A 17568-nucleotide genomic window follows, 5' to 3' on the forward strand; every position below is an offset into this window, starting at 1 on the left:
TAACTCAATGTAAGAACAGTTAAAATAGATTTTTTAAAACCAAAATTTGTAATAGTATTTCTTAGTGTACAAGCATATATCAACATCCCAGTTAAAAACCTAGAGAACCTGGTTACAAATATGCAATTTCTCCCCTCATTTCTGGATTCTCTAGTTTGGCATAGCCAAATGAAAGCCAATCTGAGCTAGAGGCAAATGTCTGCTCATTGAAGCTGCGATTAATTTATAGTATGTAATTGACAGCTTTAATTTTCATATTAATTCATCATTGCTTAATATAATATCTGTTGATTGTAGTTATTTCCTTCATAAACAGGTCAACCAATATTTTAAATTAACATTATTTTCACATAATGACCTTTACACCATCATGGACTAAACTGTTGAAACTTTTAGGGCTAGTTTTGGTTACCATAATATTTAAGTTTCTTTAAGTTATATTAATATTTTTAGAATGAATCTAATGCCAAAAAGCAATTTAAATGAGAGCAAAAAGTTTTTTACCTTACATTTTACCCTACTCTTTCCAATGCATTGAAAAGATTGAAGCATTAAATATACTAACTGAACTTACTTTACCCCAATAAGCAAGATGAAAAAGAAATTTTAGTATATGCAAAAGGTATTCAAAAGTCTTCAAAGAAAATAACACTTTACAACATCATAAAATTTATTTTGAATCTTTTAAAATTTATAAAATTTTTGGTGCAAAAAACATTTTAAATAGGCTTGTACAACAATGTAGTAACATACTTTTTCTTATATCGCAAGGTTGCACTGAGAACCATAACACCATCCTAAATATAACACAAAAAATATGATGTAAAAAACAAATGTGGGTGTAAAATGTATTATACTGAAATAATGGAACTTACTTTAATCGATAGAGCATACAGATGGTTCAGCATAACATGATTCGGTTCAGGAAGCAAAATAGGCTCATTCTGAAAAAAAAAAAAAAAAGAATCACAGAACGCAGAGTATGAATAAGGCAAATATTGCAAAGTTAACAAGGAAATGAGGACATCCTGTTGGTAAGATTATGATTGGTTTTTGGCTAGATCAACTTAGTGTGTAGCTAGGAATGAATACTCAAATGTTCAGGAAAAATATGACAAAATTACGCCGAAATCTGATTCCTTCGTATAAAATGCTTACTTTTCAAAACTCTTTGCAAATCCTAATTTTTAAATGAAATAGGAAAGGTTTTAGATTTTCTTTTCTTCCATATCAAAATTACAGTCAATTGCTGTATTTTGCACCAAATGAGCTGGTTTTTGATGTGAAAGTAGTTTATAGATGAATATTAGTACCTCCGCCTATTAGAAAAATAAGCTTGATTTACAATAATATGACTTTATTTTTACTCAAAAGCAAGAATATTGTAAGAAAAACATACCAAGTATGTAAAAAATGAAATTTAACAACAGACTGAGAATTAAATATGTAATTACAAAATATTTGTAGAATATCTTATAAATTGACCAGTGATTGCATATAAATGAAAAACTTGTGATGCAAAAAATATTTCCTATAGATGTCTTCATAAGTAATGTTTTTGTCTTTTTTTGTGAAACAAAGATAATTTTTGTGAAGCTACGATCAACTTTGAAATTTACTTTTCTCTCACTTTTTATTTTTTGCAAAAATTTTGATGAATAATCAATGAAAAGATAACCTAAGGTATACAGGAAGTCAGTGTAAAGCGGATAAAAATAACATAATATTTTCATTGATGCATTTAACTTGTTTTTTACAAATAAAGGTAAAAAATTGTGAAGAGTTCAGTTTCAATTTCTGCTGGGCGCTTTTTTTTGTCCTAAATGAGGCTTGAAACCGATCTACTTTAAACTGAGATAGTAATGATTTAACTTTTACAGAATGAAAGACTAACTTTGAGGGTTTTATTTATTTATTTGTAAAATTTTGTTTTGAATATTTAATTTCATACTTAAATAATATTTCTGTAAAAGAAATTTACAGAAATTTTTCTTTTTTGTAGTCAATTTTCTGGCTATTTAAGCTCTTTTAATTCTATTGGAGGATGATGTTGAAAACATTAGAATATAAAAATTTATTATAGAATATAACTTGTGCTGAAAAGAATGGTAATATTGCTTGTAATGAATAATACAACTAAGTTCCTAGTTTGTAGACCTTCATATATCCAAGTAAAAGTTAAACGTTGTATCAAGTTCAACTAAGAATTTGAAATCGCTACAATGCAATCAACAGAAAAATATTGGACGTGGCATGAAAACAAGGAAAAAATATTTTATTCACTAAGCTGATTCATACACTAGAAATTCAACTGTACATTAATTCAAGATAATATTTTACACTTGTACCACTGATCTTCCTACAGAATAACTTTTTTTCTTTAAAGTGATTTTTATTAGCATTAACCTACTTTAACATTTATTAATTTTCAATTCCAAATGCATTTTTCAAAATTTATTGACTCATTAAAATAGGCAATGAAGCATTAACCTACATTGAAATCAAGTTAAATTGCAACAAAATTTGTGTAAAAAAAAGATATTTTGAAATCAGTAATACTTCAACATTAACGACTAAAGTGGGAAAAGTAACATGAGTGACGAAACAGTGTAACATGAGTAACACTCAAAATATTAGGAACATATGTTACTTATATAAAAAAATTTATATTTAAAGCAACCTTACACTTAAAGAAACATCTTTATTCAAGATAACTTCAAGTAAATGAGGAGGTAGTATGGGAGGGCCTGTTGATTTATCATACAGTCGTCGCTGTGGAACTTCTTGAGAATAAGATTCAGGAGATGAGCTTGAAAATGCTGCAACCAATTAGATTACCAATAACATTCAAAAGACAAATACAATAACAATGCAGTGAAATTTTGAAAAATTTACAATACAACTGTCAAACACACACACACATATATATATATGTAATATGAAAAATCCTTTGCTAGGCCTTTGCCATATTAAGTTCTGTTCACTTATATGTCAGTGCATATGAGTCACAGACATTATTTATTACACACTTAAATGCTTCTCATACCATATATGGTTATGTTCTAGGCTCAGATGTGTTTTCCCTTAAAGTACCTACCAGACACTTTTTTTCCCTCCAGACTTAAGCCAGCTTCTGTCTGCGGTGCAAAGCCAATAATATTTCGTTATTGTAATCTGCTCCTCCTATATAGATCACGTGAGATCACATGATCAAAGTATAATTATCTGTAATCTTTTAATGATATTCCCTATATAAAAATCGTGGCACAACTAAACAAGTTGGTTAGTTAAGAGAAGTTCCTGCTGGTATATTCTATGTAAAAATAAAGATGTTGTGAATGTAGCTTTGTCCTCTTCCTACGTGGTAGATTATCACGGCACAACACTGCAACTTGCGAAAATCAAGATTCGTAATAAGAACCGAGCGGCAGTTCTTACATATATATATATATATGTGAGTTACATATGTTACATATATATACATATATATATATATATATATATATATATATATATATATGAATAGTATTAGAATGTTAATATGAATACAATAATTCCAGTCAACTGTGTCAAAAAAAAAAAAAAAAAAAAAAAAAAACTCATTGCATTCAAAGGGTGCTTTACAAATACATTTGAAGGAATGAGTTATTAGAATGAGAGAGGAATTCCACCTGCCAATAAAAAGTGTCTTAAATACTGAAGATGTCGACAAGTGTAGGACTTGCAGACTGTGATGAGGATATAAACCAGGTAAACTTATGAATCAATTTAATGCCATGGATTTACATACAGAAATTTTAAATGAAAGAGTTCAGGATGAGTGAAAAAAACCATTGATCTGCATCTGCCTTCCTCATGTATCTTGCTTCTTTGTTACCTAGTTTTGCCATCTCTGGATCATCATAATGTCAACAACCCTGATTTTGTCTAACTGTTCAGTGTATGCAATAGCAGCTTCAAAAATTTCTGCTATTATCAAGTGCAAAAGCTTCTTTCATCAATAATTACATCATCTCCTGAAAGCCACTTTCCTGCTTGAATCAAAGATGTATCCTCATATTCAGTGATATGTCTCAGAAAGGGCAGAATGTTTTACTACATTTCACACAGTTTGCTTCCAGCAGTTTTTCATCTACCCCCCAAAGCTTAATCTATATGACCTCCCAATTGTTTGGGCCACGATAGTGTCCCAGGCACTTGCGATCCAATAGATCACTTCTTTCAGATTTATATTTTTTAACTACTGAATTAAGTTGGCAGAATATTTTTCTATGAATTTTTGTTGCATTAATTAAAGAAAAAATCTAAATGCTGCTGGTGGAGTGGATGACTGTAGTGCAGATAGTAGGGACTCGAAAATATTTTATGAGATATAATGGAGATGGTTTTAGTTTTTGCAGAAATAAAATGAAAGCAACGCAAAATTTGGCTATAATAATTCCTGTAAAAATTGAGTACTTTGATAAGTTATCTTTTTAAAAGCTTTGTGCTTTTTAAAAACGGTATGTCCGTTCCTTAGCCAGAAAATATTCCCTAAATATTGCTTCTGGAAGCTTTCAAAAGTTAATTGCATTACACAGGATGTTCCGTTTTAATCTGCAAGACCATTATTTTCGCAACCGTTAGTCCTAGATCTATACTTCCAATCTCAAAAATGTTCAAAAGCAGATGCAAAGTTAAGGTATTGAAAGTTTGAAGTGAAAAAAAAAGTTAAAAAATACAAAATTTAACTTTTTATACGGGCCCCAGGTCCCCTAACTTATATTTAGGAAAAAAATCTCCATTGAGAAATAATTTCAACACAAAAAGTTTGAAATTAGTATGGCCAATATTCACTGAGATATGAAACGCAGCGTTTCGTGACTTACACCACTCTTCACTTGCTGTCAATAACACCTTTTGGGGGAAAATATAGCGGTTAACAAGTGTTTAAAATTATGTGTGTGCATAGAGTGGTTCTTGAAATCGTGTGATGTTTTATAGTGTGTTTTTGGGTATCACGGTATAACATTTGCATTTGTTTTTGAACAGCAATGAAAAATAGGAACACCTTGTTTAACTTACTCTGACAACCTGTCATTCTTCTGAAAGGGCAATAAGTTCCAATCTCATCTTCTATATGGTCCCTTAAAACTTGGAACTGGAATATCTCCTTGAGTTTTGGTCGCACAAATGTCAAGTTTTTTCTGTCAGTATCAGTTTTTAATGGAGATTATTTCTCTAAATATTAGTTGGGGGAACTATGGTCCATATAAAAAGTTAAATTTTGTATTTTTTGACACATTTTTATTTTTGCTTCAAACTTTCAGTATCTTAACTAGGACTAATGGTTGCAAAAATAAAAAAGGTCTTGCAGGTTAAAACGGATCACCCTGTATATAGAAGTAGAGTCTATGTTGTTCATTAAGTTCATGAAATGAAACAAGGATCTATCATATTTGTAGCTTTTGGAGGGTGTTTTGTGCCGCAATTGATAGATCTAGTGAAATAGAACGTAAACACATTTTTGAATAATTATGAAAATTGAAAATAAACCTCAAATAGAAAACGCCTAAAATTTAAACCCTAAAAGTTAATTTATATGGTGCTTTTCTCTCCTCAGCTCAAGGGTCACAGCTCTATTCAATGGGTGGTATCATAGACAAGTTAAAAAGAGAATTGCTTGCTTTTGAGGCAGTGTCTATTTGGCCATGTTTCTGTAGAGGTCACAGCTGCACTAATCATTTTAAATGCAGACAAGAAGCTGCATCACATGTATAAGAGATTTGAGTAGGAAGTGCTGGAAAGGATTAACAAAATGTCCATGATGGCATGCATATGAAAAAGGATACTATTGATTGTTCAAAACCAAACAGAACCCTAGTTTCAAATTGATCATTTAACAAATGAAAACAGTTACCACAAACAGAAACAGTAATGCAACACAAGTTTATACATTTAGTTTTCTGAGACTTTAGAAAATAGACCATTTAAGCAAGATAATATGTAATTTATATGTAAGTGATGACACACATTAGTGCCACCATAAAAAAAATTAAAACATTGGAGCCAGAGCAACCATCGTTCACCCCTCTAATTTCTTTATGAAAATTATGCTCAATAAGAAAATGGTACTTTTTTGGTTTTATTCCATTTCTTTTTGCCATGTAAGGTAAATTGTTGTAATTTGACAAACAACTGTAATTTCTAAATTTGCTCTGCTCAAAAATAAATAAACAAAAATAAAAATATTTACAAGGATATAGTTCCTTCCTCTCCATAAATAAGAATAGAAATGTGATTGAAACACAATTTAATACTGCACTGAAAGTGTATGTTTTTCAATCAAATTTAAAAATTATCTCATCATCTTATACATTTTAGCAAACACAATTCATCTTCTACTAATGATTTACTTTTCACCTGATTGCTAACTCTATAAACTTGAATAAAATACTTTCATTTACAAATCAAAAAATTATTTTTCATACAGATACTTTTCTCAGGTACCTTACAGTAAAAATAGAATGGTAAAGATCATGGATTAACATTTAATGAAAAAAGTAACATTATGTATCAGATGCAAATGCAACAGAACTGGTAGCAACAAGAAAAAAATCAGTTCATAAACAATGAAAATACAAAAGTGACAATCAGTAACAGGCTTCGGGTCAAGCTAGGATGTTTCTAGTCAGTTTAGCTATCCCCACTGAAGATCAATAGTAAGTAGTAATTTTTTCTTATTTCAAGATCAGCTTGGGATTTGAAAAGCTTAAAAAAATGACTCCTGGTCTAAATTTAGCCTTAAACAATCTGTTTTAATAAACTTAAATAATTGCATCATATCCTCCCTTACTCTCATTCGCTCAAGACTATACCTATTAAATATTCTAGGCCTGGAATTATAATCTAAATTAGAAGGCTCATTTAATAACCTCATATCCCTCCTTGGAACCTTTTCCAATCATTTGATGCCTTTCTTAAGATAAGGAGACCAAAACTGAACAGCATACTCAAATGAGGACTTAACAATATTGCACACAGCCTTAATTTTAGACATTCTTGCAGAGCACTAACAGAAACTATAGTAGCAAGAGAATAACAGTCAACCACTTGACATCAACTGCTTTTGTTTTCAAGTACACACCTAGCAATACCCAAGCTCTGACCGGCCACATCCCTTCATGTGATCAAAATTATGGGACAAAAAGTGAGAGACAGGTCTAACATAACCAGATCTCTCTTTGGTGAAAGAATAACTTCACTAAAAAAATTTAAAAAATGGCAGCTCAGATACAAATAAAACAGGACATACACACGTGATACAGTGTGTGTATTTTAAGTAATGAGAATATTTTTGCCCTGATGCAGCTGTACACCTGGTGGCGCTCTGACCAGATGGAGTCGGTAGTAAGGCCTTCAACCTTGATAATGCTCTACTCGGCAGTCGCCTGCTGGCTTGGGTTGAGGCAGGATCATAAGTGGTGTGGACGTCTTCAAAAAAAAAAGTGTGTGCAAGCTCAAAATGCAACCAAGCATTGAACAATCAAATTTTGCGCTCGCCTTGGAAAAACGGGTGCATCAACGCTGGAAATGATTCAGCAAACGTATGGCAGGGAAAGCTTATCGCAAGCTCAAGTTTTTAGAGGCCGGGAAAGTGTGGAGGAAGAACCTTGTGCAGGTCGCAGTCAACATCAAGAACCGCAGAAAATGATCAATGTGTGCAACATTTGCTGAACACGGACCGCCGTTTAAGTGTTTGCATGATTGGAGAACAGCTAGGAATGGATAAAATGGTTGTGCACAAAATCATCAGTGAGGATCTTGGGATGAGGAAGATTTGCACCAAACTTGTGTTTCGCGGTTGCTGAGCACTTGACAAAAAATGGCACCGTAACAATTTCACAGCCTCCTGACAGCCCCGACCTTGCCCCAGTAGACTTTTTCCTCTTCTTCAAAGTGAAAACCGCCTTCAAAGGGTGCCACTACAGAACCCTAGATGATGTCAAAAGGGCTTGCACGCATGCTCTGAAGGATGTTTCGGTTGGTGATATCCAGGGAGCGCACGAAGCGTGGAACCGACGTCTGCAGAAGTGTGTTGATGCTCAAGAAGCATATTTTGAAGACTATTAAAGTTTTGTAGCGATATCTCGAATAAATTATTTTTTGTGGACTTATTCTCATGACTTTAAATACAAACCCTGTATGTCTGGTAGTACTCGCCTACAATAAAGACAGGACATACAAATTGTACAGCTTGGATGTCAAAAGAGTTCAGGTATAATTATGCTGAGTGTTATTTGTTTATGAAATAAGTTTATATTATGTTTTTTTCTGTACTCACCAGATCCTCCACTACATGAACTCACACTATCTATAGCTAAAGCTTCAAATACTTCAAAATCTGACTTTTTCACACTTACAATATTGTTTTTTGATCCCATGTTATTGTCCACAGTTGGCTGAAAGAAAGAAAACTTAAATGAAAATATGTATTTTATTTTTAATTGGTAACATAATATTTAAAAGGTTATGGTGATAGAAGTTGTCACTTTTAAACAACAGTATATTCAAAACATATTCCCAAAATGATCACAAGCAATTCACAAAACATAGACTATCAAAAGGTATTCAATCAGATGTAGTTTCAGAAGCAAGAACTTAAGTCTAGGCATCATTATGACGCCTAATACAAGTTTCTAGGAGTCAGAATAAACAACTAGGGCAACATTTTTTATGAAAGAAAATGTATCCAAATATTAAAAAACATTTATTAAATAGGAATGCTACACATTGCTGATATCACATTTAAAAATATCTATAAAATATACAAAAGAAAATTATAGTTTAAAGACAAAATTTATTATACTTTTAAAAATAACTTTTACAAATTTATCCTTCTCTTCAATCATGGGTTTTAATCAGGAAGTATCAAGAAAGACAAGCTTAAAAGGGATCCAAAACTTTAGGCCTCAGGCACCCAGGGTAAGAAATCTAGGTGTTAAACCAAAATTTTAGGTTGCAAAATGCTACTAACAACTGCTTATTTCTAACAGCGATCAGAAAGGAGGAGAGGATGATTCATGTTCCAGTATCTTTACAAAGTCACCCGGATAAGAGATCTGCGAATATAACTCTCCACATTTATGGAGTCTGCGCTTCAAAACAGGGAAAAATTAATAAAAAACAGGTCCTGAAAAACGAGATCTTTTTTAAAATTAAGATTAGAACATAATATATCATGATGCTCATTGTTGTTATTTCTAATATACATGTGACCTGTGTAAATCATTACAGAATGACATGGTCAAATTTGCAAAACTCAAAAGCATTGCAATATTTCAAAAAAAAAAAAAAAAAAAGTTAACAAACCTGCAGAATACAAGAAAGGTGTCTTAAAGAACAGTGCCCAGATAGTACTAAAACATTTTAATTGTTATCTTAAACACTAATGTAATACGTAAGTGTCAAACAAACCTACACACACACATGCATTGGAGCATTTCCTTCATCTAAAAAAATAACAACAAAAACAAAATGAAAATATTACACTGCATATAGAAATATAAACAGCATTTTCTTGGGAAAAAAATATTTACTTGGTTTTCGGCATGTATCCATTGCCCATCAACTTGAAACTTATACTCATGCTGTCCTTCAGGAACATCAACAATCAAACCAAAATCCCCATGGCTGGAAGAAAAGAACATGTATTATAATGTTATAAAAGCATACCACAATGGTATCAAATTAGCTGAAAAAAACATTCTAAACAGAAAAATCTGAGCTACTATAGCATATCTTCTGAAAATGCTACAACGATAACTGAATGTTGATTTTTAAATTTTACTTAAAAAACAAGTTATAAATGCAGGAGTGCCACACAAGTTTTCTTAATGCAGAAAACTTTAGTTTTAGCAGCACAGAAACTTTGTAATAACTCTCCAGGATGCAAAAATGCAAATAAATAAATTTCCTAGCTTAATAACTGGTTTAAATTTATTTAACTTCAATTATTGTATGTATTTTCATTCCAGTTGATATCAAAACCTGACTAATGCAGACTATTATTAAACAAATTTAAATTCTGAATACTGTTATAGATTTAATACATGGTTTCTTTTACTCTTTTACTCAAAAAACCAGCTTTCATTTCAGTAAAAATTGGATAAACTTTACACAAGCTCATAGCTAATCCTTTTTTACGGGAAGGGCTGATTACTGATGAAAGTTTATAGATGGAAAGACATAATAAGCTATCTCATTCCACTGTTTTATTGAAACATTAGGAGCATTTGTGTTTCATGAGGGTGGGTTCAAGGCCATACCTAGACATGGGGGAGAGGGGGGGGGGAGATGTTCACAGGTTTTTTTAAGTTTCAAAAGATCATCAGACACTTTCTAGAACTAAAAATGACAATTTAAAAGGCACCAAGTTGAAAAAAAGAACAGCACTAAAGAAGAATCTGCTCTTGCATTTTTTTTTAAAAATAGAGTTAAATGGTATTGTTGATTGATTGAAGATAAGACTGACATTTCCATAAAATTTGTACAGATTAATGGAGTCCTCTTCATTTTGCTAGCAAAGTTCTGATATTTGAGGAATCCTATTTCCTCATGTACTCAATGTTGTGGACCATCATAGACAATAACTGCAATGACCAATCTCCCGTAATTCAGAGGAAGCTCTATTACTGTAATATCTTAAAAAAGAAATCTATTAATTCATTGAAAAAGTGCGTCACTGGACGCTCGGCAGAAGTGATAACTTTCATAGTGTTTAATTATTATCAGTATTTAATCCTATGAAACTAACAATTGGCTTATGGTAGCTATAATAAGCAACCAAATTTTTGCATTGTATGTTATCTAAAAATCTTGCAAAGACTGCATCAAGTACAGTTCCGTGACTTGTAGTGGCTTCTTCTGGCTTATTAATCATTTGTAATTGTAATTTGGATTGTATAAATAATAGTAAATTTTTAGTTCAATCAGAAACAAAATTAACATTAAAATCTCCGGTTAAAAGTAAAGGAACTGTATAATAATATTCATTAACTAAAGCAGAACCTGCTTGTGAATAATTTGAAAGCTGTTTATGAATAAATTGAATAATACTTGAAATACTTTTGCTTGCAGATATATATATATGTTGGCAACAATAATTTGTTTCTTTGCTTCATTGAGACATTCCATTATACACATTTCACCAATATCATTTTGTGTAGCCGTATTAAAGCTTGTAGCATTATTAACATGTAATCCTATATTTGGAGTGACAATATTTATGCAATCAAGATCATTCTGATAAACTGCTACGTCTCCTGCTCTTATATTTTGACGCTTTAATTGCACAATACGTTTAAGGAATGGAATAATTTTAGTATCATCATTTCTGCCCCCCACCCTGCAAAAATCACCAGGGACCCTAACTGCACACTTTATTGGATCTCCCCTTCAAATAACTAACTTTTTAATGAGTCATTGTTTTAAAGTTAAAGTCAGTTTAGATTTTATTCTGTGATGCACAAATTAAATGTTAATTTATTATTTTTTGTTTTCTCGGCCGTCCCCAACTCCCGCGTTGCGGAGTCTGCGGGGATGAAGTTCTTTTAAAATATGTAGACCTTATCACAGTTCAAAACCCAAAATGAAGCGGGATATTTTTAGTATAACTAATCGCAAAAATGTTTTTGTTTTGAAAACACAGTTGACTCTCTGTTTAACGACTTTCAATGGACCACAAAAAAACGTTCTCAGTTAGAAATCGTCCTTAAATAGAATGCTTTTAACACTATAGTGGGAAACCTCGTACCATGAAAAGACGTCGTTAAATAGCGAAAGTCGTTAAATAGAGTGTCGTTAAACAGAGAGCCAACTGTAAATTCAAAGATTAAATGCTGTTTTGAATATACACTGGTGTGCAAAAATTAAGGATGAGACGGTTTTTTCAATATAACTTTGTACAAAAGCTTTCCAAATCAACACATTTAATACCATAAGATCCCCAATACGTAAGGACATGTGTAATGTAAGCAACACTTACTAAAAGAGAAATCAGAGGGATAAAAAGAAGCTTTATTGAAAAAGTAGCATGGAGCGCAATGCGACTGAAGGCCGAAACATCCCTGTGATGGGTGTCCAGCAAGAAACATCCAGTCTTTAGTAGGGGATATGATCTCCCCCAACTACTAGGCAGGTTTCACAGCGTCTGCCCATGCTGAGAATGGGGGTGTCAATGAGTTGTTGAGGCATTGCTGCCCATTCGTCTTGCAGCGCCAATCAAAGCTTCCGAATCGTTACTGGTGGTAAGGTACGAGCTGCCAAGCGTCGGCCTAGAAAATCCCATACATGCTCGATGGGATTGAGATCCGGAGATCGTGCCGGCCTATCCATACGTTCAACATCCTCACTCTCTAAGAGCTGTTCGGCAGCTACTGTGCAATGACATGGTGCATTGTCGTCCATGAAAAGGAACTGCGGACCCATAGCGCCTCTAAAAAGACGCACATATGGAAGAAGAATCTCGTTACAATAACGGGTCCCGTTGACTGAACCTGCGTCGAAGATGTGAAGGTCTGTACGACTACCAAGCAAGATGCCTCCCCAAACAAGAACACCACGACCTCCATACCTGTCCCTTTCAATGATGTCCGAGGGATGATTGCGGCTTCCCCGCTCTCTCCAGATGAGTATGCGATGAGAATCGCTACTCAGACTGAATCTGCTCTCATCTGTAAAGAGTACTCGTCCCCATTCATTGTCTCTCCAATTCCGGTGTTCCCGGCACCACAGAGAATGCCTTCTCCGATGGGCAGGCGTTTAGAGGTACACACCGTATAGGGTGTCGTGCAAACAGACCACCACCGTGCAGTCTTCTGGCCACGGTAAAACGCGATATCGGTCGTCCAGTCGCCTAGGTCGTGTGTCTAGCGATTTCTCCCGCTGTCTGCCGCCTGTAAGACAATATACTGGTCATCTGCAGGTGTGGTTCCTCGTGGACGACCACTACTGAACCCCCGGATAGCTGTTCCTGTAGTTTGAAATTGTCTCCAACGTCGTGAAACGATGCTGTGAGCAATTCCGAACTCTGCAGCCACACTTGTCCCACTGCGGCCTTCCTCCAACTTCCCAATGATTTGACCTCGGGTAAAAGCATCCAGATGTCATCTAACAGATTGATTATTCGCCATTTCTCCCTGAGGCAGCAACTCGGTGTGATTTTAACTGCTATACAGCGTGCAATCTCTTTGCCAGAAATACTGATCTTACACCGACAACATGCTTTATACTACTCAGACACTCCCCCATTACGTCTGCCTGCATATCTGCGCATGTGCCTACCGTACATCTCCTACCGTACTTAATCTCTGATTGGTCTTTCTGTCCGCTCTGCCTCTTTGTTCAGCTGATATGCTAATTTTTCGACTTCATCCCTAATTTTTACACACCAGTGTATATTGTTTACAATGTTATTGCTATTATATTGTATTATTAAACTCACCTTTCGTTAGTAGATTGCGTTATGTTGCATCGATCATCCATCTTCTGCTAGTTTCATTACTTTTTCTACTATCACTTAACGTTTAAAGCTGACCCAAAGAGTAAAGAAACAAAATTTTCCCGACCATGCGCGCTTCTGTCGCATGCACGAACGAAAGGAATGCCAGACGAGAGTTGCGTCGTTATGCGTGTTATGTCACAAATCGGTTTACCCTCCCATAAGAAGTTATCACTCAAAAAATAGCATATAGCCTTCCTCAATAAATGGACTATTCAACACAAAAGAATTTTTTAATTCGAACCAGTAGTTCCTGAGATTAGAGCGTTCAAACAAACAAACTGTTCAGATTCATATTATTAGTTAATTATTAAGAAAAATAATACACTGATATGTATATAATATTTTTTTTTATGAACCATTTTTAGCATCTTTAGGATTTTCTCTGAAAAGTTCTCTCCAGATTTGCCTCATGGCTGACTCAAACCTACACCCACTGGATCGCAAAGCCCACACTTTCAGGTCAAGCAACCATAGCTACTCACATTCTGCATTCCAAACATTTTATATTATAATGTCCTATATTTCCCGTTTTCATTACATTTTTTATTGCTGCTCCACTCCTTTTAGTCATAGCGTGCTGTTATATAGCCTATAGCCTTCCTCAATGAATGGACTATTCAACACAAAAATAATTTTTCAGTTCGAACCAATAGCTCCCGAGATTAACGCGTTCAAACAAACAAACTCTACCACTTTATATTATTAGTATAGATAGATTATGCTTAGTTATCTGAATGGAGTCAAAACTTAAAAAAAAGAAAGAACACCCTTCGATTAAGGTTTTGCAGCAGCAAGGGGCATTTCCGAAAAACTGATTTTTAGACCATAGGTCTATTTTTTGTCATTAGCCGGCCCGGGTAAGCTTTAATATGAGGGGGGAATTTCTTCAAGAAAGAAGAAAGATCTTGCATACCGACAGAAAAATAATCCACACAAATAATATCTAAAATAAGGTATTGAAGAGAAGTTTTTTATTTTTGAAAATTTATACTTTTTTTTTGCTATCGCAGGTTGCTTGAACAGATATGGCTTAGATGACAGCACGTGTTTATTATTACATTTAGCCACACAGTTAAATACAAAATCAGTAAAACTAAGTTCGTTTTTAAGCGTAGCTTTTCGAATGTAGTAAAAATGTGACTGGTTATTTGTTTTTTCCGAAAGAGAGAGAGAGAGAAAAAAACCCCATCCAGTTGTTTGTAATTTTTATGTTTTGCTTCATATTCTAATAAATATTCATAGGTTAACTAAATGAAAAGCGTAATTTCAATTTGGGGTAGTTATTTTATTTTTACAAAGGGTCAAAAACTGTCATTAGAAGAATCTACATTTCAGTATACGATTTTTTTTCCCCGAGTAAAAATTATTCTATTGTAGTCTGAAATCTTAAACCTGATACTTCGCTCATATTATGCTTTAGTTTTCTGATCAGAGCCCTAAGTTTCAAAAACAGAAGAGAAAAAAAAATTCTTAGAATTAAAAAACAATTTAGCTACAGGTTGCATCAAGTTTTTGTAACACAAAGGAACATTCCAATCTCATTTATTTTATTGCCCGACTTGTGTTATTTATTGTATTTTAAATGTTCATGTAACGTGTGATTCGTCTGGTTTTTCGATACAGATAATCTGGGTTGGGCCCGAACACTCATTCTTCTGGTTACCAGTCGAACGTTCCGCCAATCGAGCCATTCAGCTCTGTCAGTCACAGCCCAAGTTAAACTTATAAAATTAAATGAAAACCACAGTCTGGTGCTTTAAAACAGGTTTTTTAACAAAAAAAAAAAAAACAAAAAAAAAAAAAGAAAATTTTTTTAGAACATGGATGTATTTTTCGTCATTGGCCTGCACCATAAGCTTTAAAATGAGGGGTAAATCAGAGAAATCGATCAAGAAATAAGGAAGATCTCGCGTAGGAACAAGAAACAGGCTTTAGAAATAATATATAAGGATTACTGGCTAATTTATAAGAAAAATATGACAATGATACATATATACTGTTTTTTACAAATCATTTTTAGTAATGCTTAGGATTTTCTCAGAAAAGTATCCTCGAGAATTGCCTCATGGCTGACTCGAACTTTCGCCCATTGGACCGTGATGCAGTTCGCAATGCCTGCGTCTTCAGGTCCAGCCACAGTGGCTACACATATCCTGCGTTCCTAGCATTCTATATTATAATAAAATTTACCCCATTACGTGCGTTATGTCACAAATTGGTTTACCCTCCCATAAGAAGTTATCACTTCAAAAGTGCTTAAAAGAAGGTAAGGAGGCTGGTAAATGGCTTTCCAGATTTAATGATTCTAGGGTTAAAAAGCTTAATATGTATAGTCTTGAGCAAAGGAGAGTGAATGGAGACAAGACAGTCCATAAAATATTTTAAAATAGAGAATGTAGATGGGCTAAATCCCCCCCAAAAAAACAAGTTCAAAAAGCAAAAAATATATACCAAATATAGCAAAAAAACAGGGGGTTGCTTATAACCATAAAAGAAGAAACTACAATAAGTTTCATGAAAATCCAAGATGGTAAGTATTGTGGTGTGTACTAACATGGAATAGGGTAGACCGACCAGTGAATGAACAGTTAAGCACAATTTCATTTTTAAAAAATCCTAGTAATTTTAAATTCTATATTATACAGATCGTGATAGTTAAAACATTTTAATTGAACTATGTGAATATCTCTAAAAAATCGCGGGAACTTAAATGGTACCACTTCCGACTTTTTTAGGTATTTAAAGAAAAAATGGCACAACGACCCAGTGAATGAACACCTCGAACCAGTGAATCCAGTGTCGTCCAGTGAATGAACATGATAAATTTTGATTCAAAAAGGAACTAAGTTTCTTTGAGATCTATCTATCTATCTATATAACTATCTATATCTATTTATCTATTTCTATAACTATCTATTTTTCTATCTACCCATCTATCGGTCTATCTCTATGTCTATTTACCTATTTATCAATGTACTTATCTATTTTTCTATCTACTTATCTGTATCTATCTATCTATCTATCTACCTATCTACTTATCTATGTACTTATCTATGTATGTATCTACTTATCTATCGATCTATATATCTATCTATTTATATATCGTATCTATCTATCTCTATGTCTATTTACCTATTTATCAATGTACTTATTTTTCTAGCTATCTACTTATCTGTATCTAGCTATCTATATATTTATTTATCTATCTATCTATCTACTTATCTATCTATTTACTTATCTGTATATATATCTACTTATCTATCTATGTATGTATCTATATATCTATCTATCTATATATATATCTACTTATCTATATATCTATCTATATACTTATCTATATATCTACTTATCTATTTATCTATATATCTATCTACTTATCTATTTATCTATATATCTATCTACTTACCTATTTATCTATCTACTTATCGATCGATTTATCTACTTATCTATCTACCTATCTATCCATCTATCTATCTATCTATTTACTTATCGATCGATTTATCTACCTATCTCTACTTATCAACTTACCTATCTACCTATCTATCCATCTATATTTCTATCTATCTATCTATCTACTTTTCTAAATATATATATCTACTTATCTGTCCACTTATCTACTTATCTATTTATCTATCTATCAACTTATCAATTTATCTATCTACTTATCGATCGATTTATCTACTTATATCTCTACTTATCTATCTGTCTATCTACCTAACTATCTACCTATTTATCTGTCTGTACATCTAAATATCTACCAATCTATTATCCTAATCAATTTATTTATCTATCTATCTACCTGCTTTTTTACCTGTCTATCTATCTACCTATCTATCTGTCTCCTTATCAGTATATCTACCTATCTATATCTATCCACCAATCGATATCTATCGGTCTATCTACCTGTCTATATATCTACCTACTATCTATCTCTATATCAGTCTCTCTACCTAGCTATCTATCTCTATATTAGTCTCTCTATCTACCTATCTATCTATTAACCACTACCTATCTATTTTTCTATC

The 17568-nt window shown here is 33.1% G+C and overlaps 1 protein-coding gene across 2 annotated transcripts in view; it reads right to left on the bottom strand.

Moving 5' to 3' along the window:
• Nucleotides 1-652: 652 nt before the first annotated feature.
• The window catches only part of LOC129218101 (5'-AMP-activated protein kinase subunit beta-1-like), a 29463-nt gene continuing 12547 nt past the window's right edge, over nt 653-17568 (bottom strand). For both annotated transcript variants that reach the window (XM_054852296.1, XM_054852297.1), the window contains exons 4-8: nt 9579-9672; nt 8324-8441; nt 2686-2819; nt 876-944; nt 653-797 (exon numbers count right to left, since the gene is read on the bottom strand). In XM_054852296.1, the coding sequence (XP_054708271.1) occupies nt 720-797; nt 876-944; nt 2686-2819; nt 8324-8441; nt 9579-9672 (493 nt within the window). In that variant the 3' untranslated portion in view covers nt 653-719. The remainder of the gene's footprint in view (nt 798-875; nt 945-2685; nt 2820-8323; nt 8442-9578; nt 9673-17568) is intronic.

Source organism: Uloborus diversus, chromosome 3, assembly GCF_026930045.1.
Source record: "Uloborus diversus isolate 005 chromosome 3, Udiv.v.3.1, whole genome shotgun sequence".
Classification (NCBI taxonomy): Eukaryota; Metazoa; Arthropoda; class Arachnida; order Araneae; family Uloboridae; genus Uloborus; species Uloborus diversus.